Below are 26,520 nucleotides of genomic sequence, written 5' to 3' on the forward strand. Positions count from 1 at the left end.
GGAGTTAGGTAGAATATTTGCACGTTAAAGCTTCTTTTGGCCCTTGCAGCTGTGCCTGTGATAACCATTCAGTGCTGCCTGCTGTCTTTTTTTTTGTTCCTTGGTGGGCTGGCTGAGCAGCAAGTTCACGGCCCCAAGCCTGGCAGTGCCCTCCACAGCTGCACGAGGCAGTGGGCAGAGCAGTGCTCGCATGTACCTTGAGGTCCCCAGCCTTTCATTGTGAGCAATGAGAAGTGCAGCGTGAGACAAATGAATGGCTTGGCAGGTGCTGCCACGGACTATCGGAGCTATGGGAGAGGAGCACACAGCTGTGGCTAGGAGACAGGTGCCACACAACCAGGTCACTGTAGGACAGTTTTTCCAGGTGTGTTTGTAGGCTGTGCCAGGTGCCTTCTTGTTTTCTCCTCATGCTCTCAGTTCCCTGAAAAGCAAGATACAATCACAAATGGAAAACAGAAGGTATGGCAAGTTGTTTCCCTGGTCAAAACTTGAAGCTGTTTGTGGGGAAAATAGACTTCACTGAAAAAAATAATAAGTACAGAACATTGACTTGAAAACTACTGCGTTTTCTGCCAGCCGGGCGCTTGTCTCCTACGAGAAAGGGAAATGGACTTCACTATTGTGGAAAGACAACATGAGGCTTTATAAGGGGCTTGTTCGAGATCAGTTAAATGTTCCTTTGTTTGTTCAAGATCCAAAGTAACATGTTTACCATTGTTCAATTTTGTTGCAGAACGGTAGTCATGCCCATTGCCAATGAGTTTGCCCCAGATGTTGTGCTGGTGTCATCTGGTTTTGACGCAGTGGAAGGCCATCCAACGCCTCTGGGAGGATACAATCTCTCTGCAAAATGTAAGTTGTGGATTAGAAAGCAGCAAATACTGAAATTGCTGTAAATTCTTGTTGTCCTGGGAATTAACCTACAAGGGTTGCTCTGAAAGTAATGCCTCCTATTTTATGATGTTGGCCCAGGATGTCAGCAGCTGGTGTTGGTGGGATGGCAGCAGTGGGGCTGTCTGACAGAATGGCATCTGACATGGAAGTGTGGGTGAAGCAAAGGTGTGTCATTGAATTCCTCTATGCAGAAAAAATGGCACCCATTGACGTTCATTGACGCTTGCTGACCATTAATGGAGACTAAACAGTGGATGTGAGCACAGTGAGGCTTTGGGTGGTGCATTTCAGCAATGGTGACGGTGACATGAAAGACAGGCCAAGTTCTGGATGGCCATGCACAGCTGTCACAAAATGAGGAACATCTCGATCAGCTCATCCGTGCGAACTGGCTGACGGTGGTGACTATGTTGAAAGAGTGTTTTGTAGCTGAGAATTTGCTCTATCAGGTAGTGTTATTGTGCTCTTTGTGTCTGTTGAAGTTTTCATGGAAATAAGTAGGAGGCATTACTTTCAGGGTGACCTGCATGTATTTCCAGGTTTTTGCCTGTGAGGATCTAGGTTCAAACTTTCCATTTCAGTGGCAAACTTTTTGGACTTTCTGTTGCATTTTCATCTGTTTTGTTACTACATGGTGTATATTTTAGTCTGCCTGAAGCCTTTGTTGTCTTGGAGCATTGCAAATTTGACTTTTCAGTGCAAGGAAATTCTGCCAGGAAATGACCAAGTCACATCCGTGTGGAAGACTGCTGCTGAATTAGAAAAAAATATAGTTGTTTTAATGCAAAATTGCAGAAGAAGGCAGTGTCAGATGTAAACAGGTAATCCCCTGCTCTGAGTGCTAGAAGGCATCCATTTCTTTCTCCAAGATCCCTTACTAAAATTTTTTTACAAATATTTTTTCTTTATCCTTGCAACAATTAAAATGTTTTGCGTTGCACAGGAGATGCACTCAGCTCCAGGCCAGCCTTTTTTGGCAGTTCTGGATTTATCTGGTGCTGTGTTATTTGGGTCAACCAAGCTTTTCTTGCAAAAGCAGAAGGATATTTTTAAAGAGTTTGTTTCAATCGTGAAGCTTACTGCGCGCAGTGAACTTCAGACATTCATAAAGTAGCTGAATCCATAGACTTTATACAAGAATGAAGTAGAATAGATTTACAAGAGAAGTTATTTAAGATATCCTGAAACATTTTGTAATGAAAAGGTCTTGTTTACCTGTGTGCTGTATTTCCCATGCTTTGCTACTCTCCGAAAATGTGAGGCTGGGTACCATGTTACGGGCTCAGCCATGAATCTTTTATTTCACTGTTAATTTGCTAATTTGCAAAGGCACTTGCAGGAGTTAGGAGACACTGCAAAACAAAAAGCAGGGAGCAAAGATGAAGGGTAGAAATGTTCTGCGTTCCCTTTTGTTTGGATTTTTTTTATTTTTGAGGGGGAGGGTTGGTTCAAGGACATGTTTTTTAAATCCTCACAGCTTGGTTCTGTTTTGTTTAAAGGGCAAAAATGTATTGTGTGTCATATGATCAAAGTCGTGGTGCCTCAGGAATTTTTACAGCATATTATATACGGGAAGAAACGTCTGTCAAAGACGGGTTGTCAGATATCTCTGGGGCTCCGCAATGCCATGATCAGAACTGAGAGCACCGGCAGCAATTTCACCAATTCCCCTTGCCCTCCTCCCCTCATGCCTTCTGCACAACTTCTCTGACTTTGCCTTTTCCTTCTCTCCTGTCACACAGCAGGGCGAAGGTGGCCTCCTTCTGTCCTCCTCCTCCCCTTCCCCACGTGGTCTCTGCCACTGCTCCGAGCCCGGGACCTGCTAGGGGGCTATGGTACCCTTTGGTGCCTGGGGCCTGCCGGGGGCTGCAGTACCCCTTACTGCCTGGGATAACCTCCAGTGAGATGCTCGCTGCAGCCCAGGGGTTGTGGATCCATCCCGCACCGCTCCAGTAGGAAAGTGTGGCTGGAATTCTGAAACGAGCTTATGAAAATCAAACCTGGCTTATATTATGCATTTAGTCCACTCAGATCCCTTGTGGTTTTTTAATATGATGTAATTCCTTTTTATAACTCTTTGATCCTTTGCCAGGAGCCTGATTCCAGCAACAACCTCTGCCCTTCTCTTGCATTTCCTCTTTTTCCTCACAGGCTTTGGGTACCTGACGAAGCAGCTGATGGGCCTGGCCGGAGGCCGCGTTGTCCTGGCCCTCGAAGGAGGCCACGACCTGACTGCCATTTGCGATGCCTCAGAAGCATGTGTTTCTGCTTTGCTGGGAAACGAGGTACAGAGAACCGAAAAATCCTGCTATGACCTCCTGGTCGCACGTGCTTGGGGGCACGTTCCAGGTGCCACAGCCTCTGCCCCCTCGTCCTGCAGAATTTCCAGTTGTGGCATTGAATTTGGGCTTCTCATTCTCCAAAACAGGGAATGTGCCACATCTTTATCCAAGTAGTTTGCACTGTGCTCCTCAGAAAGTCACTAATTAGTTTCATTTACTTCTTAAGTTACTGTCCACACCATCCCCTCTCTTTGCAGTCCCCCTGCCAAGTGGTTCAGTATATCTGCTCCGTTGCATAGCGTGCTTGATGTTGCTTTCTTTTCTATTTTTTTCTCGACATTTTATTTTCTACCTTCTGCACATTTCTGTATTGAAAAAACTGTTAAAGAAGTTGGCTGGAAAGGCCAGAATGTTTGATTGCAAGATAAGAAAAAGGCACAGAAGTACACAAAGGAAGTCTAGTTTTCAGTTTCTGGGAAAGCTGGGATATTTTTCTGTGGAGGCAGATTCTTCAGGTTCTCTGCCTCTTCTTTCTTTGGTGGGATTAAAGAAAAAATGATTCAGATCTCTCTTGGCCATCCCCTTGCTGCAGCCAGGCTATTACCATCTACTGTAGCTGGCACCATTTCTTCCAGCATAACTGATAATTGAAAGGTTCTCAGTGGTGGCATTTGACCTGTTTTGGGCTCGAGGTGTTCAGGCTTATTCACTACAGAAGTACTGCAGCAAGTACAGCAATCAGCTGCCAACAGCAAAATCTCAGATTGGGGCCCTTGTGCATTTGCTGTGTCTCTACCTTTGCATATACTTCTGTTCAAGAGGCATATTTATCATTTGTATGTTCTGAGTTTGAACAAATTATTTGTTTGGGTCAGGCCTTCTTTTTTGCACACATGTTCTTCGCATGGAGGACAACCACAGTCATCCCAGTCGTTGAGTCCTGGACTGGTGCAGTAGACTGCAAAAATTCCTTGCATCAATTTTCTACCTAGGAAAATTGTACCTTGCTCAGAGAAGCACAAGCTTATTCAGCTGGAGCCATGGACATGGTTCCCTGTTTGTTATCTGCTGCAGTTGTCCTGGTATGGGTGGGACGCTGGATCTGATGGAAGCAATTGTTGAGGGTTGGTGAAACACATAATAACAGCAGCACAAGGCTTGTCCTTGGGCTGCACATGCCTAAAAAGTTCATCTTTGCGTCGGAGAATCCATACAGACTTGAAGTTGGAGGTGGCTTGGCTAGTGTGTTTGCGTTTTTTCTAGGCTGCCTTTTTTGTTTGCCATCAGTACCCTATGCTAATGAGCAAGTTTGAAAAGGCTGCAGTAGATGGACACAAGGAGACTGCTGAGATGACCTCTGACAGAGTAGACCTCTGAAGGCAGTGGTCTCTTCTACAAGGCAAGAAACCTTCCTGCTTGTCAGTGAGGGGAGGAGGTTCCTTGCAAAGCTTTCACCTGCCGTGGAGAGCACAGCCAGGCACCCTCATCACCACCTTTTGCTGAAGAAACCCCAGTGCAGGAGCTGATGGAAGCCCTGTAGAAACCCCAGTGCAAGAGCTGATGGAAGCCCTGTAATCAGCATCTGACAGTGCAGTAAGTAGCACAGAGAAGAGAAACCAAACAGAATTTCAGCTCTCAGTCTCCCTGCTGTGGGAGCTGACTGCAGGGACTGATGGTGAGCCCTGGGCAGGCTTGCTGTGACTCAGTTCAGGTCAGCGACGACTTTCTTGGGTCTGGGAAGCTGGAGCAGGGGGCTTGGATCTGCATGGAGGTACAGATTGTCTGTGTTCCCTGACTGCCCACCTTTTGAGGGAGTGCTTTGTCTCTCAGTATCGAAACTCTTTGTGAAGGATGACAGTGCCTGAGGAAACCTCACCAGTCCAGTACGTCATCAGTGAAACAGCTGGGATTCATAAAAAGCATCTGCTTCAGTCATCCAGCAACCCATCTCCAAGCATCCAGAGAGCATCCATTCCTTACGCTTGGCCAGACAACTCTGATAAGACAGTCAGCATGGGTAACCTGTCCAGCACACCAACCCTTGGGACAGACAAAAACTCAGGAGCTAGCTGCTACAGCAAGCAGAACAAGAGCAGAGTTGATGTAACAGCAGCTATGTCTCTTCATCTGGCAGTGATGGCACTGTTGTCAGCACAGACAATCCCGTCAGCTCCATACAAATAACGATGCAGCCAGCTCTAATGGCAGGATGCACTTTGAAGGAGAGACTGAGGAAATAACATCCGAAAGATGTCATTCCTTTCGCTTAATGTAGCACTGCGGTGTGGGCGAGTGGCTGCAATGTGGGGTGAGGATCTGTGTGCAATAAAGGAGTGCTTGATCTGAGTCACAAATGTGTTTGGGAGTGCGGCGCTCTGGGAGATCTTAGCATTCACGATAGCTTGGCTGTTGTCAACTGGCTGAGTGTTTCCATTTAGCAGAGTGAATATTGATCCTTAAAGGTAAAAAAAAAAAATCTTTGTTTTTTTAATCACTGGATTGGGACAGCTATAAAGTGCTTTTAAATATTTAAAGATGGAGCTATTCTCACTTTTCCTAGGTGGGCTGTAAGGCTGCACAGATATCATGATAATGTTCTCTTACCCACACATCAAAAAGCAGGAAACACTCGTTTTATCAAGGTCTTTTATAAAGCCTTTTTAATGCAAGAAAGTTGGAGGGAACTGCTGTTGCTTTGTCCTGCGGCCCTTTGATGGAGTTTGATATACAGTGTGCTAGGCAGTTCTGCATGCGTGCACATGGACAGCCAGCTGCTGCTGGCGACGGGTGCGGGGAATTGTGCTCGCTGCAGAGAGCTGGTTGCGTTACGTGAGGAAATGGTAGGAAATGAGGGGAACAGTGCCAGTCCCCACAGCGTCTGCGTTCACCGGCGGAGATCAAAACTCCTGCTTTGGAAAAGCGTTATGCAGAGGCAAGAGCCGGCTTGTTCCCAACTGTCCAGGAAATTAAAGCAGAGCTTGAGCTTTGCAGCAGATTATGTTAATGTAAAATGAGTTAGAGCTGTGCGAGGTGGCTTGAGAATGTTTGAGTTGCTTCAGTTACAAATTCAGTTGTTTGAAACTGGCACAATTTCAGATTAAAAAATCACAGGCGGGCATAATGCAGGGAAGATCACTTAGTGGTAATTATGCCAGTTCTGAACGGTTAGGAAGCTGTGCCAGCACTGTGCCCCAAACAGTGCCTGTGCAATGGGAGCTGCTGATGGCAGGGGCAGAGACAGAGGGACATGCTACAAGATGTGCTCAGCAGCACTCACAGCACTGCAAAGACTGTGCCATTTTTCATGCATGAGTAGCAAAGATGTGTCCAGTGTCAGATTCTGGACATCCTGAACAAACAGGGAGGTGATAATAAGCAGTTGTTTAAAAACTTTGCCTAATGCCCAGAGGTATTTTCTTCCTTTTCCGAGAGAGTGATGAGTGAGGCTGTTGTCTGTGAGTGTTATTTCAGAAGGAGTAGTGCATGGTGGAAATGATTCATCTGTGAAATAGCACACGGCTAAGCTGCCTGATGTTGTGTGCTTTATGTCAGCGTTAACCGAAAGGCACTGGGAAGCTCTTACTAAAGATTTGTCCAGGAATAGTGTTCACCTTCACTTAATGTCATACAGAAGCTAGTCTTGGCCAGAATTATTTTTAGAGTAAAGAATTTATTAAAAGTGCAGTCCGTAATTATTAAATCTGGAACGGAGCAATTTCTAGTCCTGATGGAGTGCCTATCAAATGGCTGCCATCTGGTCGTGAGAGTAGATCTCTTGGCTGGAGCCTGCTTTGGCTTTGGGCAGAAGTTGCAGTTAAATTTTGCCATAGTTTTATTAACAATTAAACTGTAGCTGTTTCTTTGCTGAGGAGGATCCTTGGATGAGCAGTGATGCATATTTTCAGACACAGTCAGCAGCTGCAAGCGTTTCTTGTTTTGGATACCCGGCTTTGTGATAAATTTGCGTTCTTTGTGGAGAACCAGGGGAAAAAAAAAAGAAGGCGAAAAAAAGAACAGAGTTTGGAGAGAATCAACTCAGCTGAAAGTTTTTTTCTGGAGTATTGAGTTGTGAGATGTCTTGAGCTCCAGCCATTGGCCATGTATGAGAGCCAGGTAGAGCTGCTCTGCTGGGACATCCTCACCTACCAAGCAGACACCTCTGCTGTACCAGTGAAAATCAGTGCTCTACACAACATCACCCAGTCTTCTTCCCTTGGAAGATCCTTTTTTTCAAGTTTTCAATTATTTATATTCTATTCTTTTTAATATAAATTGATATATCCGGACTGCAGATCTGGCTTCTTCACTGCGGAAGGAGGAAGCCCTAGCTCCTGCCTGCTGTTGGAGCCATGCCTGCACAGTGTTAAAATGCTTCTGCTCTTTGCAGAGGACGGCAGGAGCCACACGGGTATATCTTAGGATATTCTTCAGCTCTTTAAAGACAAAAAGTCTAGTAATAGCTGTGTTGTTTGGGCTGTTTTTTTGTTTCTTGGCCAATGGGAATCGAGACAGGCATCATACCAACAACACAAGGTTTAATTACTTCATAAAGGGCAGAAAGGACAGCTTTTCAGAAGACCGTCCTTTTAAAGTGAGAGAAGGCAACTCAAGTGAGAAAACCAGCTGTTTCTCTGTACCAAAATTAGACTATTTACTCAGAGGATATAGATCTTTTTTTCAGTTAAGAGTCAATAAATACACAGAATTAGTTGTTTAGAGGAATTAAAAAGCTTCCCCTTCTATTTCTTCAGAGGAAAGAAAGAAGTGTGGTCATTGTTGTATTTTTCAGTTAGTTTTATTTTCCTTTCACATTATTGTTTTAATAGTGAAAACTTTGCAAAAGGCAGTACAGAGCGCTAGTCTTACGAAGACGTGTTGTGAAAACAGCCAGCACCACTTGCTGTATTTTTCTGGTCTCTGCAAACAGTCTCCATCCACAGCTGCAGCATTTTTTGCGTGCAGAGGAGTGTTGGAATGGGGGAGGCTGCACAGAGTATTGCAAGAGCACTTAGAAGTCTGTGTATTTTGAATATTTAACTAAAGGCAGATAATAGGAATCAGGGGAATGGGGTGGAGGCTTGATGCGGCAGAGCTGTTTGCTTAATCATGCTTAATGCCTGGTTTCTAGCTTGAGATAACATTTCTTCATTCTTCCTCTCTCTCTCCAGCTTGACCCTCTTCCGGAAAAGGTTCTCCAGCAGAGAGCAAATGCTAATGCGGTGCATTCAATGGAGAAGGTGATTGAGATACACAGTGAGTATAGCCCATTCACCCAGCTCGTTCCCTACTGAGCTGCCCTGTGACAGTACCCGTTCCAATTCTTCATTGTCAGGGCATCTCTGTGTTCAACCTCAAGCTGCTGCATACCCTCACCCTACTTTGTGGATCATCACTGCACTGTGAATTGGATTTAGGCAGCCACCAACTGGTCTTACTTTACATGCAGAAATGTATTGAGTGATGCTCAAGGAAGAGTTGATTCAGGGAGATGTTTTGGCTCAAGAGAGGACTGTATCAGAGTTCTTTTCTGCAGAGCCCACTGCTTGACTGGCACAAGTTGAAGCTGTTAAGTGCAGAAGTTTGTGTTCGGGAAGGTGAAGCAAGCTGGGAGGCACCCCGGTCATTGAGCAGGTTGTTTTGGTCTCACTGGGGGAATTAGTATTAAAGCCAGTGTGGTAAAACCTTTAAAATCACTGTAGAGGACAGACTGTCCTACACTTTAGCATGAGTGCTTATCTTCAGAAGCAATTCAAGTGTCTCTGACTAACACGAGTCTCATCGTGTACTGTTGCATTCATTAGTTAAGAATGGATAGGGATGAAAAAGCATTGCAAGAAGCTGCTAATATTGTGAGTTTATTTAGTCGAGATTAAAATCATTGTGGTTAAAGGTTTCATGGGGACATTCTTGGGGAATGGAGTGAAAAGAGTCTGAATAACATGGGAATCCCACTGTGCTGGGTCTTGACATCTTCCCACTTCAAACACTTCTGGTGTAGAACTGGAGGGAGGCTAGTCTCCTCTTTATAGGAATGAAGTAGAGCTTAAAAAAGGCCAAATGATTTACCCCCCTCAGAAATGCCCGGTAACTTTAGAAATCTCATTTCCATTTCCAGCAGCCACTCTGCTGACTGAGTGCTCAGCAGCAATGTGACACCTTGAGTCAACTAGTGATTTTTTTTTCCGTTAAACTGAGCAAAGCAAATCAGAAAAGAGGTTTTAAGTAGGACCCTCAGGTCACCTTTCTTCCGCAGCCAAAGGAGAACAGCTTCTTTCATTGCAAGCCAGTGATTCAGCCCTGATTTGACATCCTAGTTGTCCTTCGGGGAGATAACTGGTTCATTTTTGTAGATGCTTTATTAAAGCATGCTTTCCCCTACAAAACATATCCTGACCCAGGAGTACTGTTACATCTCCGTTCTCCCTGTGTGATTCCAGCTGTGGAAATCTGTTACTTCAGCTTCCCTCCTCCATTTTTAGTACTTTTTTATGGACAAGGGTTTTACCCCTTATAAACAAGGAATACCGTAGCTGTCCCACTGCACAGTTTTCTGCTGAAACATGTCCTGCTAATTGCATGCTTGCTTACATGACAAAACAGGGCAAACATTTATTCAAAACGTAGGTGTTCAAGACACAGCACAATTGCAGCACGATTTATTAATACATGGCAAAAAGTGAGAGCTTTGGCAGTCCTTGGGTGTCACTTTTGATTCTGTCTAGAAAGTAGGTTGGGTTTTTCTGCAGAGCAGCCTCTCTCAGCAGCCTGCATGACCATAAGGGTCAGTGATGATCTCCTGCTGTATCAGAGCTCGTGGCAGAGAGCTGTGAGCAGCGGAGAAGAGCCCGTCCCACCAATTCCCCAAGCATGGGAGGCTCCAAGGGGTTTCCCTTGGCTTGTGCCCTCAGGAGCCCCTTCCGTTTACAGCTTCTTCTCACCCAGGGGCCTCAAGGCACTCCTGGAAGTGACAGCAAGTGCAGCTTAAGACTGTGTTTTGCGTAAGCATGATGTGTCCTCTCCAGTCAGTTCTCAGCTGTCTACTTATTGAGCATAGGAAAGTTGGTTGGAGCTCTGAGCAGCCTGACCTAGTGGATGGCAGCCCTGCCCATGGCAGGAAGTTGGAACTGGATGATCTTTAAGGTCCCTCCCAACCCAACCATTCTGTGATTCTGTGAGCACATCACTTGACCCATCCTGATGCAGGTGCCCTAACTGCTGCTTTTCTCACCTCTCCCCAGGCAAGTATTGGCATTCACTCCAGCGCTACGCCTCTACAGTGGGCTACTCCCTGGTTGAGGCACAGAAGTGTGAGAACGAAGAGGCTGAGACAGTGACAGCCATGGCATCTCTGTCGGTAGGCGTAAAGCCAGCTGAGAAGCGGTGAGTTGCCTTCCTTCTCTTTTGTCATCACAGGTGGCCTTGTGGGCAGCCTTATGGGTTCATCCTCACCTTTTACCCATTGCACATGCATTCACCCATCTCCTTCCCTTCATGCATTTTCTAAAGACCTGGGCTGCAGGAGAAATGCACTTACATGAGCCCTGAATGTTACCTTCGTGCTGTGCACGCATTGCTTGATCCTTCTGCTCCAGTCAGAGCAGAATGTGTTTTTGGACCACGAGAGAAAATAGATTTTGCTGCGAACATTTTAAAGTTGAACGAATGAAAACATGTTGTCTAAAAGCCCCCTTTTTGGAGGCAAGTTTTAATTCTAGGTGAGCCAGCTGAGCAAATTCTCCCTGGAGGGAAGGTGATAGGAACATAAGGTGTGAGATTTAGCTCCACGAATTATCCAGCTGCCATGCTCAACCATCTCTTCTCTCTTCCCTCTTCCCTCCTTGCCTGGCTGTGAAATTGCTCAGACCTGATGATGAACCCATGGAAGAGGAACCTCCCCTGTAGCACTCATCTTTGAGCTGGAGTTCTCCTGTTTGTTCGTCTTCGTCTTGAAGCTCTGCCAAGAAGCTTTCTCTTGTTACTCCTGTGTCCTGTCGTGGTTTTTTCCAGATTACAGAAGGACAACCAGGTGTAAAGCAAAGCAACCGAAAAATCTCTCCATATCTATATGTGTCTACAGTATATATTTGCTGGAAATGAAAAATGCTGGTGAAGAGCAGTAAAGGACTGACAACGCTGGGCACTCTTCCTCTGGTCCTCACCGGGAGTGGAAAGGGGAACGACGCCCACGAAGTCTTTGGCAGAGTTGCCAAAAAGTAAAAGTCAAAGATTCAACAACACACGTGAAAATAAAACAAACAAACCTTAATGTAAAACTGGTGCTTACAATTTGATTACCAACAATTCAGCAATCTCCGCTTGAACCACTTGTCCCATCTTGTAGTTTCATTTCTTGGATTTTTTAAATGGCTCTTGCCTGCCTGTGAGTCAACGACACTCTTGTTGAAACCGGAACAGTGTGGGATGCTGTATTTTTAATGGGGAGGGACAGGGAAAGAGGACTAGTCCTACATCTAAAGGAAAGGGAAAGAGGGGGAAACACACAAAAGGAAATGGTAGCCCAGGTGGAGTCGGCTTTATTGTCTCCAAAGCCATCTGAAGATGAGTTTGTGCCTTTTTTTTTAATTGATGGATATGGTGCAGCTGGATTTTTGAAGTTTGAGGAACAATGCCTTAAGTAAAATAATAATAATAATTAAAAAAAACCACACACACAAAAAAAGAAAACACAGCAGTTCATGAATATTTTTCCTCTGGTTGGAAAGCCAAGAACTGCCATCAGGAGGGAAGACTTTTTGGCTTGTGCTGGCATGATGGTGGGAAGCAGGCATCAGCTGAACGGAGCGTCTCCAAAAACTGTCTACAAGTTTGGATTTGTTTTGTTTTCTTTCATTGCTGTTTCAAAAAAAAAAGGTAGTTGCCAAGAAAGTGGCAAATACTGTTGGGTCTTAGAAATTCAACCATTTTTAAAATCAAATTTTCAAATGTTTTCTCTCTTCTACATTATCTAGTAATTGAACTTATCAATTTGGTTGTTAAAGCATGTATTAGACACAAGTGCAGGTTTAAGACTGGAATGCTTTTTATTAAAAGCAAATAGCATGAGATATTGCTTAAATTGTTAGGTATAAATATATATATGTGTATAATGTATATTCCAAATGTATTCCAAGCTTAGAAACCGGATTCCTATGAATTATTGATAAAATATTTATAATGCATTTATAGAAAAATATATGTAATAAATGCATACTATAACAGTAGTCATTGAAAGTTCCCTAGGGACAGATTTGTGAATTGGAACGTCACGGTGCTTTTGGAAAAGGATCCAGGTTGAAATTCGAGGACTTTCAGACGACAGGTTGGGAAGTTTTCAGATTGCCAACACGTTAGCCACTGGGCAACTACCCTAAACATTTGTATTTTAATTTAAGGTTTTAGTTGTGATCCTTTTCTAAAAAAAAAACACAAAAACTGAGTTTTTTACAGCAAAGACTATGAATTTGCTGTTGGTTTTTGTATTGATATTTCACAAAACCCTACAGAAGCCTTGTTTGTGTGAATCTGACATTTGTTTTCTATTTGGCAGGTTTTGTTTCTGAATGGCAAAAGTGTCTAAACCTTTTTCCTCCTATTTTTTCTTGCTTGTACATTATTTTCCTTTCTTTTTCTTTTTTTTCCTCCCTCCCCCCTTTTAAGTCTTTTGTACAGTGAGCAGCTTTCTGCGGGAGTAAGGAATTGTTGCAGATTGTCAGAGTTTATTTTTGGAAAGCGTGCGTTTACCGAGGAGGAGGGGATGCAATGAGCTCTTTTGTATAATACCACCGACTGTATATTTCTTCAGTTCTGTTATAGTAGCTCTGTAAAGAAAATAAGGAGTTTTCTTACCTTCAACATAGTAGTATTACAATGGGTGACGTATTTATCCTCCATGTGGATTGTAGTGAGGATTCCACGCGACTTTAGTAGCTACCATACGGAAGGCTTGTCAGACACTCGTGGGACAACTGGCATCTTCTCTCTCATGCACACGGACAGGCAGACACGCACACATACACCCCATGTACTCCTCCTCTCTCCTCTTCTTTCTGAAGAAGTTGCAACTCAAGGTGCCTGAAGAACTGTTTCCTGAGCAATTTCTCCAAGCTGAGCCTTCAGCTGTGGCTGAATTTCCCTGGAATGCGGCCCCAGGAGCAGCCCCTCATCCCTGGCTCAAGGAAGAGGTGAACAGCTTAGAGGAGACCAGATTGACGAGTGTACCTTCTTGCAGCAGCATAGGATAGCACAGATCCCTCATCCAAACAACCAAGGGTAGATTTTTTTCTTTTATTCTGTTCTTAGGAGAACCAACGGAGTCATTTCTCGTAACTTCTTTTCCAGTTCTTGAAGGGGTTGCTTTCATTCCATTTAGGACTCGCTTGTGGAAGGAATTTGAAGCATACCATACATGTGAGCAAATGCAAGAGGCTTTTGTTTTTTGTTTCTCAGTTTATAATGCAATTGAAAAACCAGACACTACTGTATTTGAGTTTTGCAGACCCAAGTACGTTTTTGAGTCATTAATAGCTTTGGTCACTAGGACCATCCTCAGCACGTTCTGCACACAACCTTCCCCTGTCAACGCATGGCATGCCCACAGATGCTGTTTTTTCCAATGACCACTTTGCTGCTGTGATCTAAAGTCAACCTGGCTGCGGGATCTGGTGACTGACTTTTGATTTTCCTTTCGCCATTTCTGAGCTGTGGGCAGTGACCACGTTTACAGGAGCATTTCTGTTGTCAGATCTTCCTGGCGGTTTTGTATTTCCACTCTCGGTTGGGGCAAACCTTTTTGTGCTTCTGGTTTCTTTCAGAACCGGCCTCCTGTGGCTTTCAGGACGCCACGTTCGTTTCTTGCCATCATTTCTCTGAGCCTGCCCGAGGAGAGAAGGGCTTCCCAAGGCTCCAGAGCATATTTCCTCCCAAGCCCAGCCGACATGGATGCGCTTCCAGGGTGTGCCCATGCCCCAGGCCAGCTCTGGGCAGCACAGTGGAGGAGGAGCCCTTGTTTTGAGGCATTTTTCCTTTTTTGAGCCAATAGCTTCTTCCTTTTGGGTGCCGGTGTCATGGTGCGGCCCTGCTGGCACTGGCTGGCAGTACATGAGTAAACATTTGTTTTTTACTTTCGATACAGAACATTCCTTTTTTATTAGTCGCAGTCATGTATTCATTCCATTCTTCCTTTTGTAAACTTTTTGGGCCCACGTCTTTTATGGGCATTGATATATATAAATATATATATAAATATATATGAATATATTTTTTTAAGTTTCCTACACTTTGAGGTTGCATGGTCTGTAAGGGTGGCATGTCTTTATATTGTATACAGATTTTGCACGCCAAACTTGGCAGCTTTGAAAATGAAAAAAAAGAAAAAAAAAGTTGTGTTGGTTTTTTGGTTTTTTTGTTTGTTTTTTCCTTTTTTTGTTGTGTTTTTTGTTGTTGTTGTATTTTTCTTCTCGTGGCATTTGCGGAGACTAAGGTTGGGACATTTTTGTCACACGCACGCACCCGCACCCACACACACAGACACACACCAAGGAAGGAGAGTGGGAATGTTTTTTGCATCTTACTGAAATTAAGAAATTGTGCTTTTTATTGTTAAAAAAAAAAGAATAAATGAAAAGGACTACTTAAACATTTCTCATTTTAAAAAGAAGAAAAAGACATTTATCTAGCACTTGCGACTTACCAATAATAGAGTTTATTGTATTTATGTGGAAACAGTGTTTTTAGGGAAACTACGCAGAACACAGAAAGTTAACTGCCTGTGTCATTTATTTTTTTTTTTTTAATTTGGTTGGGTATTTTATTTTGGTTTCTTGGCTGGGTGGGGAGGTTGGATGCAACCCTTTGTCAACACACGTAGTCATTAATTCTGAGATGATGAATGACGAGGACTTTAAAGAGTTAACTCTGCAGCACAGCTGTGTTAACTTTTTTAAAATTACTTTTACATGATGTATTGCTAGGTTTCACCTTAAGCAGTCGTGTACTGTGCAACACTGTGGTTGGTTTAAAACAACATTTTACATCGAAAGGAAATCATGTTTCTTCATTGTCATGAAGTTGAGCTCATTCTCAGCTCATCTTCACTTTGTCTTTGATATTGATGAAAAAGTATCCTATTGAAAGAAAATAAATTAACACTTTTCTGTGCTCCATAGTGGAGGCGCTATTTTCCAATTTATGAGGATGACAAACTTATATATATAATATATATATAAAAGTGGGGGGAGGGGTTGAAACATTATTCACCCAAGAGCTTATTACAGATATGTAGTATCAAAAAGTTGTAACTATATTATATTCTACTTTATACCTATACATGCTCAGTATGACATCACCATTGGTAGCAGCTACCGGTTTACGCTGTAATTTAGACACAATTTCACTCATATTATATGGACCCTTCTTTAAGTGATGGTAGCATTCTTTGTGCTAAATTTTCTGATGGTCCTTTGTTTTACTTGATGGAGTTGGAATATTTTCTCACTCTTGTTTTTGCTTGTTATTTTTTTCTCTTTTCTCTCTTTTTGGTTTTGTGGGGTTTTTTTGTTGTTGTTGATTTTTTTTTGTTTTCTTTTTTTTTTTTTACTGGCCAATGGTGTCTTTCTCTGACAGTACCAACTTCAATTTCAACTTTATTAGGAGTCCAGTATTTTGTACCACATTATGACAACTTGTTATTCTTGTGGTGTAAATAAAAAGAAAAAGTTAATTATAGTAACACCTTTGTTTCTGTGCCTGATCTTTTTTTCATCTTATGCCTTCGGTTTTATGTCATAACGGGCTGCCCAGAGAACTAGTGCCACATCTGTGGAGGCGTTCAGGGCCAGGTTGGATGGGGCCCTGGGTATATATTGTCCTTTGGGAGAGAGGAGCTGATGAGGCAGGGCTGGCTTTTGGGAGTGCTACTAGCTCCACTCACAAGAGGATCCTGTCTTGGAGGACCTGGATTCTTCCATGAGTTTCCCCATGAGCAGGGCTGAGGATCTCAGTGTGGGTGAGTTAAGCAGACGCATCCTTTTTACTTGTGTGGTCTCATGCAGATGTGGTTTAGCCTCTGTATTATTATTCTTGTGTCTGGAGCTCTCTGAACTCTGAGCATCAACAGAAGCATCGTCTGACTTCAAGGCAGCCAGCTGCACTTCAGACCTGGTATCCCATACTTTCATTGTTGGGATGATTTTCGTTCTCGTGGATGGAGAAGACAAGTCCCTGGGGCTCCTGCTTGAGCTGAGGCTCATGTGCTTCTGTAGAGTGGAGTTATCCATCATATGTGAACTGCTGCAGAGCAAACCTGGCATAAAAGAGAACAAGCCTGATGCCATCTGCCCTGGAGAGCAGCCCTCAGATTAGTGTTCCAGAGTTCACAGCAAGGTGGGAAGGGCCTCGGGAGCTGCAGATTCCCACCATGGGGCCACCTGGCCCTGGGGCCAAGGGCTGGAGATGGCAGAGCGTGGCGCGCTCAGACACATCTTCAGTATGTGCACAGCGTGGTTGTCAGAGGCTGTTAATGCTTTAAGAAGCCCCAGGTCTTGTACCGCAAAGCCAAATGTGCATTTTGGGCTCTCATAAACGCTCACTGCTGAGTGATGGGCTTGAGGCCCAACAACCTGGGACGGTGGAGAGAAGATGTTTAAAAGGGCTGGGCTGCAAGTTTTGGAGGACAGCCTGTGACAGGGCTTCCTTTGGTGTCCCTGGAACCAACGGTGCCTGATTGTCTTCAAAGAGGAAGAGGTTGTTCCTCACTCTGAGTAACAGGACAAGACTGTGCTTTAAATGAATGTCCCCATAGGAACAGGGAAAAAACGGGATCCAGTATTGAACACAGAGCTTAAATCATAGAATCATAGAATTGCTCAGGTTGGAAAAGACCTTCAAGATCATGAAGTCCAACTGCAACCTAACCATACTACCCTAACTCTAACAACCCACCATGAAATCATGTCCCTGAGCACCACATCCAAATGGTTTTTAAACACATTCAGGGATGGGGACTCAACCACCTCCCTGGGGAGCCTGTTCCAGTGCTTAACAACCCTTTCTGGAAAGAAGTTTTTTCCTGATATCCAACCTGTGCCTCCCGTGGCGCAGTTTGAGGCCATTTCCCCTTGTCCTGCCACCTGTCACCAGTGAGAAGAGACCAACCCCGCTCTCACTGCAATCACCTTCCAGGTATTTGAAGAGAGCAATGAGGTCTCCCCTCAGCCTCCTCTTCCCCAGACTAAACAGCCCCAGTTCCTTTAGTCTCTCCTCGTAGGACCTATTCTCCAAGCCCTTCACAAGCCTTGTTGCCCTTCTTTGGACCTGCTCCATCACCTCAATGTCCTTTCTGTATTGAGGTGCCCAAAACTGAACACAGTACTCGAGGTGGGGGCCTCACCAGTGCCAAGTACAGGGGCAGGATTACTTCCTTAGTCTTGCTCACCACACCATTCATGATACAAGCCAGGATGCCATTGGCCTTCTTGGCCATCTGGGCACACTGCTGGCACTTATTCAGCTGACAGTCCATCAGCACACCAAGGTCCCTTTCCATCAAGCAGCTTTCCAGCCACTCCTCCCCAAGCCTGTAGGGTTGCCTGGGGTTGTTGTGACCAAAGTGCAGGACCCGACACTTGGCCCTATTGAAACTCATATGGTTTACCTGGCCATTGATCCAGCAGATCAACACTCCCTCCCAACTTGTGTCATCTGCAAACTTACTGAGGGTGCACTCAATCCCCTCATCAAGATCATTGATAAAGATGTTGAATAGGAGCGGCCCCAGTACCAAGCCCTGGGGGACACCACTCATGACTGGCCACCAACTGGATTTATCTCCAATGTCCACAACTCTTTGGGCCCGGCCATCCAGCCAGTTTCACTCAGCAGAGCATGTGCCCATCCAAACCATGGGCAGCCAGCTTCTCCAGAAGGATGTTATGGGGGGAATGCATGTGGGGCAAGAGCTCAGCCCATGCCACCAATACATCCTGGTTTTACAACAGGATTTTGGGCTGTGCCGAGTGGGAACATTCTCCTGGGGCTGGTTCATGCTTGGTCCTCTTAAAGGCTAACCTAAAGCCCATTCAGGGAACTGAGAATGAGTTTGTCTCCCCAAAAGTCAGAGAGGACCAAAGCTGGTGAGTGTCGTACAGTCTTCAGTGGGTTTTTGCAAGGTGAACAACTGCCGCTCTCACACCTTGGTTAAAATAACCAGACCCCGATCCTTGCTCTCAGGTAAGGTTCAGCTTAGTGCTTTTCTCTACAAGAATAATGGTTTCTAAGTGTGGAAGAATTATGAGTGAAACTCAGTAAGTGGGAATTGAAAGGCTCTGGCTGTGAAGTAGTGACAGCTTCAGGGGAGAAAATGGATTTGGTGATAACAGCATGGTAGAAAATAGAGCAGCTGTGTGTGTGCACTGGAAGCCAAGTGCTTGGGGACTTGGGCCCCTTGTGGCATGGCGAACGGACTGGGTAAAGAATTGCTTCCTAACATCTAACCTAATTCTCCTCTCTTTTAGTTTAAAGCCATTCCCCCTTGTCCTTTCACTATTAGACAGTGTAAAAAGTCTCTCCTCTCCTGCTTGTAGTACTGGAAGGTCATAATGAGGTCTCCTAGAGCCTTTTCTTCTCCAAGCTAAACAAGCCAATCTGTCAACCTTTCTTCACATGAGAGGTGCTCCAGCCCTCTGATCATCTTCATGGCCCTCTGTGATCCATTGGCTTCAAGGTCTCAGTTCCTGAGCAAATGTGCTGAGTGCCCGCTGCTTTGATTTGAGGATGACAAGTCCCCAGAGCACAAAAACCACGGTCCCTCAGCTGGACTGTGCACTGCTGCTTGGACCCCAGGTAGCCCAGGTAGCACCGTATCATAGAATCATAGAATGGCCTGGGTTGGAAGGGACCTCAAGGATCATCAGGTTCCAACCCTCGGCTGCAGACCACTAGATACGTTTTAATAATTGAGTGAGAGATAAAACGAAAACCTTCATAGGCTGTGGGGAAGCCACAGTCGGCCCTGTTTTACAACAGCTAACTTAGCTCAAACAGTTCCTGCTGAGAATATATTCATATTTCGTGGCTGTGCAAATAAAGTCTCTCCCAGGCTGTGCTAATGAAAGGTTTCAGCAGGGAAGAAGCAAGATCAGTAGACCTAATTATAGGCTTTGAGAAAAAAGCAGTCATCTCTGTGTTTTCTGGGGACTTGCTGGGTTTGACTGGGAGATTTCTGTTTGCTTATAAGGATAGGTCAGGAGTATCTTTTCATAGGTGGCAGGAAATGGGATGTGAAGAATTGGCCTCAAGTTGCACTGGAGAGGCTTATCTTGGGTGTTACAAAGACTTTCTTCATGGAGGGGGCAGTCAGGCATTGGAAGGGGCTGCTCAGAGAGGTGATGGAGTCTGCATCCCTGGAGGTATTTGAGAGACGTGTGGCTGTGGCACCAAGGGACATGGTTTAACAACAGGACTCAGTCAACTTGGTAGTTGGACTTCCTGATCTTAAAGGACTTCTCCACCCTAAATGGCTCTATGGTTCTGTGTGGAAATCTGGGAAGCCACCAAGGGGGTGATGGCACACTGCCTAGGCATCTTCCACATTTGTACAAGGAGCGCAGCTCTGGAGTGTGTGCCCAAGCCACAGTTTCTGCTCCTTGTAGTCTCCATTCTGCTAAGCCATTGGTTGCTGTTCATGAAAGGAAAGGTTTAGAATCTGCAGATTCTATATATGTTAAAGGAAGAGTAACCTTTTATTTTATTTGGGAGGATCTGAGGATGCACATACAGACAGCACAGTGCATTTGTCTTTCTGTCAAGGCAGAATTATCAAATGGTCAGCAGTTACAGAAGGGCTGCGGGAGCAAGAGACCTGTTTCCCATTAAATAAGGCAGAGAGTAGGGAGCAATTCCCGTGTTTTAAAGCGGATTAAATATCTAGAGTCCTTGAGAAAGCTTTCCAAATTTCACTCTTCAATTATGTGTTTTAGTTTGACAGAGAAGAAAAATGAAATCCCTCCTTCCCCACTGCACAGAGCAATTTCTGCAGTCCTCCCAGTCCCCGTGAATAACGCAGCCAGCCCAGCTTAGCAGCTGCCCATCAGTAGGCTCAGCAGGAATCCACATGGATCTGGAGGCTGCTTACAAAGCAGGTGGGTCCCAGCGCTGAGGAGAGGCCCTGCCTGGCCCCCCTGCCCAATAGGATTTGGTGCATCCCAAGCCGATCAGTAACCCTGCCAGATCTGAGGAGTCCTGGGCTAATGTTGCTGCAGCCAAGAGGAGAAGCCTTGCAGACTCCATCCCTTTTTGTCCCAGGTGCCACGGGGATGCCTGCAGGTCCCCAGCCCAATGCTGTGGGGATGCAACTTGGGAAGATGAGCACGAGGCTGCTGGATGCCTGCAAACACAAACCACAGCATGGCTTCCCATGGCTGGAACCCAGCAAGGGCGGTTTGGTTTCCTCTGCACTGATTGATGATGGCTTCTAATAGGTTGATATACTTTTCCCATTTTATGTGACGGTTGATGCTTAGCATGTGGTTGGTGAAATCGCTCTGTGTTCAGCGGTGTAACAAATTGCCTTGGCCAGGTTTATCTGCTGGGCTTCATTAGGGACCTCTGGTGCGTCAGATTCTGGGGGTGCTGAAAATGAGACTTGAATTGAGTTATTCCTTGTGGGTTGCAGGCTAATTCTTCTTTCATCTAAAGCCTTTTCATATTTCACCTCTCTCCCCCTTATCTGTGACGGGTAATTTGATTTGCACTGTTATTTCAAAACAATTCCTTTTGGTTCCCTTTATGAGTTAAGAAAGGCAGGGCTTAAGGACTTAAGCATCACAGGCTGCTTCCAAACTCTATTTTGAAGGGGCTTGGGAGGACGCAGGGGGGAGGAAGAGCAATGCGGCAGTGCAGCAAAGTGTCTGCAGATTCCATTGGGATTCCTCCAAAGTGCATCCCAGCCTTGCTCCAAGCACTGGCACGATGGATCACACCACGGTGTGCCAGAGCTCCTGTTCTGAAGGATCCTGGCTCAGTACGCTGGTGCTGCTGCTCTCTTCAGCAATTTATTCCTGGTGCAGTGCCATAAAACTCCTCTAGCTGAACCATGTCAGCAGTTGTTTCTGTGGGGAGAAAAATAACATGCATCCATGGAGCTTCATGGCTCTCAGCCTCCCACTAGTCTGAAAACAGTGAGCCATGATTATATCTTAGAGTCCAGAGCAGCCTGCTTCCCCAGTTCATTGGCAGGGTGGGCAGAAGGCACCCGCACCGAGCTGCAAGGAGCCAGCCCTGCCAGTGGGGTGTCCCAGTGGCATCAATATGAGATTAAGGGTCTACAGAGAGGCTGAACAAAGCCCACGCCAAAACCCTGAGGGCCACCTTGATGGGGTGGAGCTGCTGGAGGGAAGTCCCTGAGAACAAATGACCTCCCAGTAACAGGTGGACCTCTTGCTTGGAATCCCAAATTTATGGCACTTGCTCAAAGGATGGCAAGCTCTGAGTCATCTGCAGAACAAGAGGTGAAGATCAGAATTACTCCTGGTGTTGGTGGCAGTGAGACGCCTTTAGAGATGTCCAGGAGAGAGAGTTTTGGCCTTCCCCCTTGTCCCACTGCAGGACAGGTTTCTGTGTTTCCCTTTCCCTGTCTGAAAGAGTTCTTGTCTGTCTCTTCCTCAGCTCTGGGACCTTGGGGAACTGGAGCTTCATGTCAGAGCAGCTCAGACTAAGGCCAAAAGGAGGAAATGAGAAAGAAATCACTGTGAAAATATGCTCTGAAAAATGTATTGGCTTGCAACACTCCATGGAAGTTCTCAAAGCAAGAAAATCTTTATAGAGAAACTTTAAAATATTCTCCCAGTCTTTTTTTCCCAGTCAAAACAAAATACATTATGCCAACCAATATTTGGTTGGTTGGTAGTTGGTTGGTTGCTGGAAAAGTCAAGTGAAATGGGAAGAGGTCCACTGATTACCTCTACAGCCATCTGCGTGCTTGGGCAGCCTCTCCCTGGCCCTGCTGGGCAGCTGCTGAGAGCCAGCTGATGGTTCACGTGCTTTTCACATTTTTAGTGGATTTTTTTTTTCCAGACAACTTGGATTTCACTTGAAATCTGTCTGGCAGAACATGGCCTCCAGCCTGCTTGGAACCAAGGCCTGTGGAGATTAATGACATGGAAAATGAGGAACGCTGACTGTAAAATTCTGAAATTGTGGGAAAAGGCAGCTTAGAGCCAGGCTTTGGTGAGGAGGTGTGTGACTTGGTCTGGGATGGTGTTTGGAGAGGCAAAGGCTCCTGGTGCTCTTTCAGGGGAACAGCCTCATGTTTAACAAGAACGCCTGTCCCTCCCCTCACAACAGAGATGGAGTGTCTCAAGTACAGCAAGTCCTTTCCTTCCCCTCCTGAGCAGTGTGATTCAGGTTTCTGCGGTCAAGAACATGTTCATGAAAATACGGACAGCACGAGTTGGAGGAGGAATCAGCCAGGAACTCCCGTCTCTGATTCCATCTCCTGTGAGATGTTCTGCGAGGAGGAAGAAGATGCTCACCCTGTTCAGATTGGCAGGGAGAGGCTGGGGTCTCCAGCAGCAGGAGGAACATAAAGTTGTAGAATATCCCGAGTTGGAAGGGATCCATAAGGTTCATCAAGTCAAACTGGGGGTCTCTGCTTGGGAATGGGGATGCAGCTGATGTCCCTCTGGCCTGGCTCCATCATGCCTTCCAGCCACAGGGAACACGAGTCACCTCCCTGCCACAGGAAACAACACTGAGATGTGCCTTAAAATCACCTCTTGTTTAATGCTGGTAAGAAGGAATAAGCAGGCTGGATTAGATAATACCAGCAAGAAAAGATTTCTGTAGCACGAGACATGGGAAAGTAGCACCTGAAACAATATGAGCCATGCACGGGAAGTCACTGCCATGTTGTAATACTGCCAACCTTGCTTTGTCTTGAGATCTAAAGAGAAAGGCTGAAGAAATGGAGATTTAAACATTGCCCAGACAACAGGGTCTCAGTTGCGAATGTCCTCTAGGTAAAGTGTGCATCCCTCTACCAGGCAGGTGAAGTTAATCCTGAGCAGCAGAAAACCTGTGAGCACTATGACTGAAAATTTCTCTGAGCCCCTGAGTCAAATGAAAGAGAAACAGAAATCCTTAGTCAGTGGGGGTGACACATTCCCCTAAGGATGTGCCCCAAATAATCATCCCAAAGACTTCAGCCAGCATTACCAACACCATCAGCCTGCTGTCAGACCTCTAATTAATAGAGAAGTGGCAGTGCTAGGAGCCTATACTCCTACCAACATTCACCTATGAACACCTTTTGGGGCTTATGGTCCCAAAAGAAGGGGCTTGGACACCTCTTACTGCTGAAACCAAAGAGAAGGGGAGGTGAGGATGAATGAGTCCTTACATGGGGAAAAGCAGAAATCACTTGAAAAGAAGAAAGAAAGATATATTTGTGTGTGTGCATATATGTATATATTTTTATATAGATAAATTTATGTAAAAATCTGACCCAGACCTGAACTTTTCTGGCATGGAAGCAACATTCAGGAGGAAATACAGCTCTGCCTGCAATTCCTCATTGTATCAGTGGGAGCAATGTTACTGGGTCCAGTAAATCTGCCAGATGGCAATGGGGGATGAGGCGGGAAGGTGGGACTTGCAGGAGGGTGCTGCCTTGTCCCTTGTCCTCCTTCCTTATTAAGGAATGTTAATCATCTCAGCTCCCAGAGTGCTCTGGGAGATTTGTTTGTACCAAAATCTTTATGGTGCTTAGAGGGTCGTTTCCTTCCCTCTGTCCTAGAGTCATAGAACCATGAAATCATTCAGGCTGGAAAAGACCACTAGCATCCCCAAGTCCAACTCCAACCCACCCCACCATGCCCACTGACCACATCCTTCAGTGCCACATCCCCACAGTTCTGGAACACCTCCAGGGATGGTGACTCTACCACCTCCCTGGGCAGCCTGTGCCAGTGCCTTCCTGCTCTTTCTGAGAAGAAATTGTTCCTAATATCCATCCTGTAAGCCTTATTTTCTTAAGTAACCAGTGCAGCACTTCCAGGCAAGGGATGGTCCCAGCTGGGTGTTGGCTGTCTGGGCTTCGCAATGCTTCTGACACATCAAGGAAAAGCCTTTTCAACAAATGCATCAACAACCAGAGAAAATAAAAGATTAGAAACCATCTGGCTGGCAGAGAACACAGCTGGCTCCTTTATTTTCCATAGCCGTCAAGATTGTCCTCACTGCTTCGTCACACCAGGAGAAACCACAACTCGTTCCTTCCCCAGCTGCTTTGCCTTCAGCCTCCTGTCCCTCCTCATCCTCCCAGTGAGCTCCGATGGATAGGCAATTCTTCTGGAGGGAAGGGGAGGAGGAAAAAGCGCTTCCCCAAGGGCTTGCTGTGATACCTTGTGAGTATTTACAGGATTAAAACTAGCAAAAATGAAGCCGGCAGCAGCCCTGCCAAAGAATGATATCATGGGGCTGATGGAGACCAGAGCTGCTCGGACAGATCTGTGAGAGATAGAAGGGGAAACTCTGATTAGACCAGGGCCCACCCCATCACCTTGAGAATATATTGAGTACTTCTAGGGGGAGACATTAAATACTGCATCCCTCCAGGGCGCTGCTTTGAGCTCCCACAACCAAGCTGAATGGCTGGCGCTCTCCAGAGCGCACTGAATTGTTTCAGTGACCCAAGGGAGAAGAGTACACACACGCAAATGAGCAAAATACTGAACAATTTGCTAGTGATGAAGTCAAGCAACCAACTACTTGGCTGCAAAGCTCTCTGATTCCTCATGTGCCTGCAGATAAAAGGTGTCCTCTGTGGGGGAGTCAGTGAGCAGGGATGCAACCTGTGGGGAGTAGGGCAGAGTCTGAGTGCAGAGCACGTGAGAAGTCCTGTTCCTGCCTTGCAGTGGTTCCTCAAATCTTGTGTTAGCAAGGAAAGCGTGTTGGGGGAGAGAAGGAGAGGGATGTACAAGTACAGCACTTTCTGGAAAGTGGTATCCTGAAGTAAAGACCTGTTCTTGTAAAAATATCTTGAGAAGGAGATTTGCAGGCTCACTGCATTGCCTTCCTCCAGCCAGTGTGTTTTCCTTGATGATGGTGCCATGGGGCTGCTCCTAAAAGGCTGATGTCACAGGAGTACTGAATTCATCGGACAGCTCTCCCTCCCTACCACATTTTTTACAGCTTGCTGAGTCCTGCAGTGAGAGGAGTGCTTGCACGACCTGATGACTTTATGTCATCTCGCATGGGGGACCAGGGAGACCTGGGACCTCACTAAAGCCAAAGTTGACTGCAGTGAAGTAATCAATAAATTCATTAATATCCATGCATCTGTACAGAAATACTTCAACTAGCAATCTGATCTATTTGCAGCACTGATTTTTGGAGCCTGTGATAACAGAAAAATGTAAGTTCAGTTTGGGTTTCATCATCCAGCTTTGTTCACCTTCCCTCAGTGGCTACTTCTGAGTACTGCTGTTGTTGACCAAAGGATGGCCCAGGAGGTACCATAGGTTTACGCAGTAGGTTTTGGTGCTCAGTTTGAATGTTACTGCTGCCAGCAAAGATTTATCACAAGAGCACTCAGCTGGGAGCACAGCCATGCTGTGCTAGCCAGGAATGTAGGAAGCGACAACCCATGCTCCAAAGGATCCAGAAGAGAGGAGCAAGACAAGGGAATGAATGCAAGCCCTATTCAGGTTGAACATTAGGAAATCTTCTCCGAAAAAGCAATCAGTCACTGGAACAGGCTGCCCAGGGAGGTGGTGGAGTCACTGCTAATGGAGGTGCTCAAGAAACGTTTAGATGTTCTACTGAGGGACATGGTTTAGTAGGAAATAATGGTGACAGGTGGATGGTTGGACTGGATGATCTTGGAGGTCTTTTCCAACCTTGGTGATTCTATGATTCTATGTACAATTAGAATGTTAACAGAGGTTGGGTCAGACACTGAAGTCATGGGCTCCTATGTTCCCTCTTGCAGTAGGGTGTTCTGGGAACTAAAGAAATGCCACAGGGAGCAGGACACGGTCTCCCAGCCCAGAGTGAAAGGCTCAGTACTCACATGTACCAGAGTTACCTGTTTTCACCAGCATAGAATCATAGGATCTTTTGAGTTAGAAGGGACTATTAAAGGTCATCTGTTTCAACTCCCTGCAATGAATGGGGACAGACATAGCTAGGCCAGGTTTCTCAGAGACCAGCATACTTGTGGTTGACTCTAAACTGACTCAATAGCGACCAGAGAAAACATTGGTGTCCTTGCTCTGGTAGCCCAAACTCATTTTTGGGAAATGACTGAGACTGCATGTAGTCCTGTCTCATCGGCACTGCCCCACAGCTG

At 45.5% G+C, this 26,520-nt stretch overlaps 2 protein-coding genes and 1 pseudogene across 15 annotated transcripts in view; 2 read left to right on the forward strand and 1 right to left on the reverse strand.

The window, feature by feature from the left end:
- Positions 1 to 12,600, forward strand: part of HDAC4 (histone deacetylase 4) — a 235,641-nt gene extending 223,041 nt beyond the window's left edge. For all 14 annotated transcript variants that reach the window (XM_021400686.1, XM_021400685.1, XM_021400689.1 and 11 more), the window contains 5 exons: positions 734 to 852; positions 3,046 to 3,179; positions 8,345 to 8,429; positions 10,415 to 10,556; positions 11,039 to 12,600. In XM_021400686.1, coding sequence (XP_021256361.1) covers positions 734 to 852; positions 3,046 to 3,179; positions 8,345 to 8,429; positions 10,415 to 10,556; positions 11,039 to 11,078 — 520 coding nt within the window. In that variant the 3' untranslated portion in view covers positions 11,079 to 12,600. The remainder of the gene's footprint in view (positions 1 to 733; positions 853 to 3,045; positions 3,180 to 8,344; positions 8,430 to 10,414; positions 10,557 to 11,038) is intronic.
- On the forward strand, positions 14,498 to 17,138 carry LOC110400639 (annotated as a pseudogene).
- Positions 20,409 to 26,520, reverse strand: part of TWIST2 (twist family bHLH transcription factor 2) — a 54,068-nt gene continuing 47,956 nt past the window's right edge. The window contains exon 2 of the mRNA XM_021399886.1: positions 20,409 to 21,280. The gene's annotated coding sequence lies outside the window, so the exon portion shown is untranslated. The remainder of the gene's footprint in view (positions 21,281 to 26,520) is intronic.

Source organism: Numida meleagris, chromosome 5 (assembly GCF_002078875.1).
Source record: "Numida meleagris isolate 19003 breed g44 Domestic line chromosome 5, NumMel1.0, whole genome shotgun sequence".
NCBI lineage: Eukaryota > Metazoa > Chordata > Aves > Galliformes > Numididae > Numida > Numida meleagris.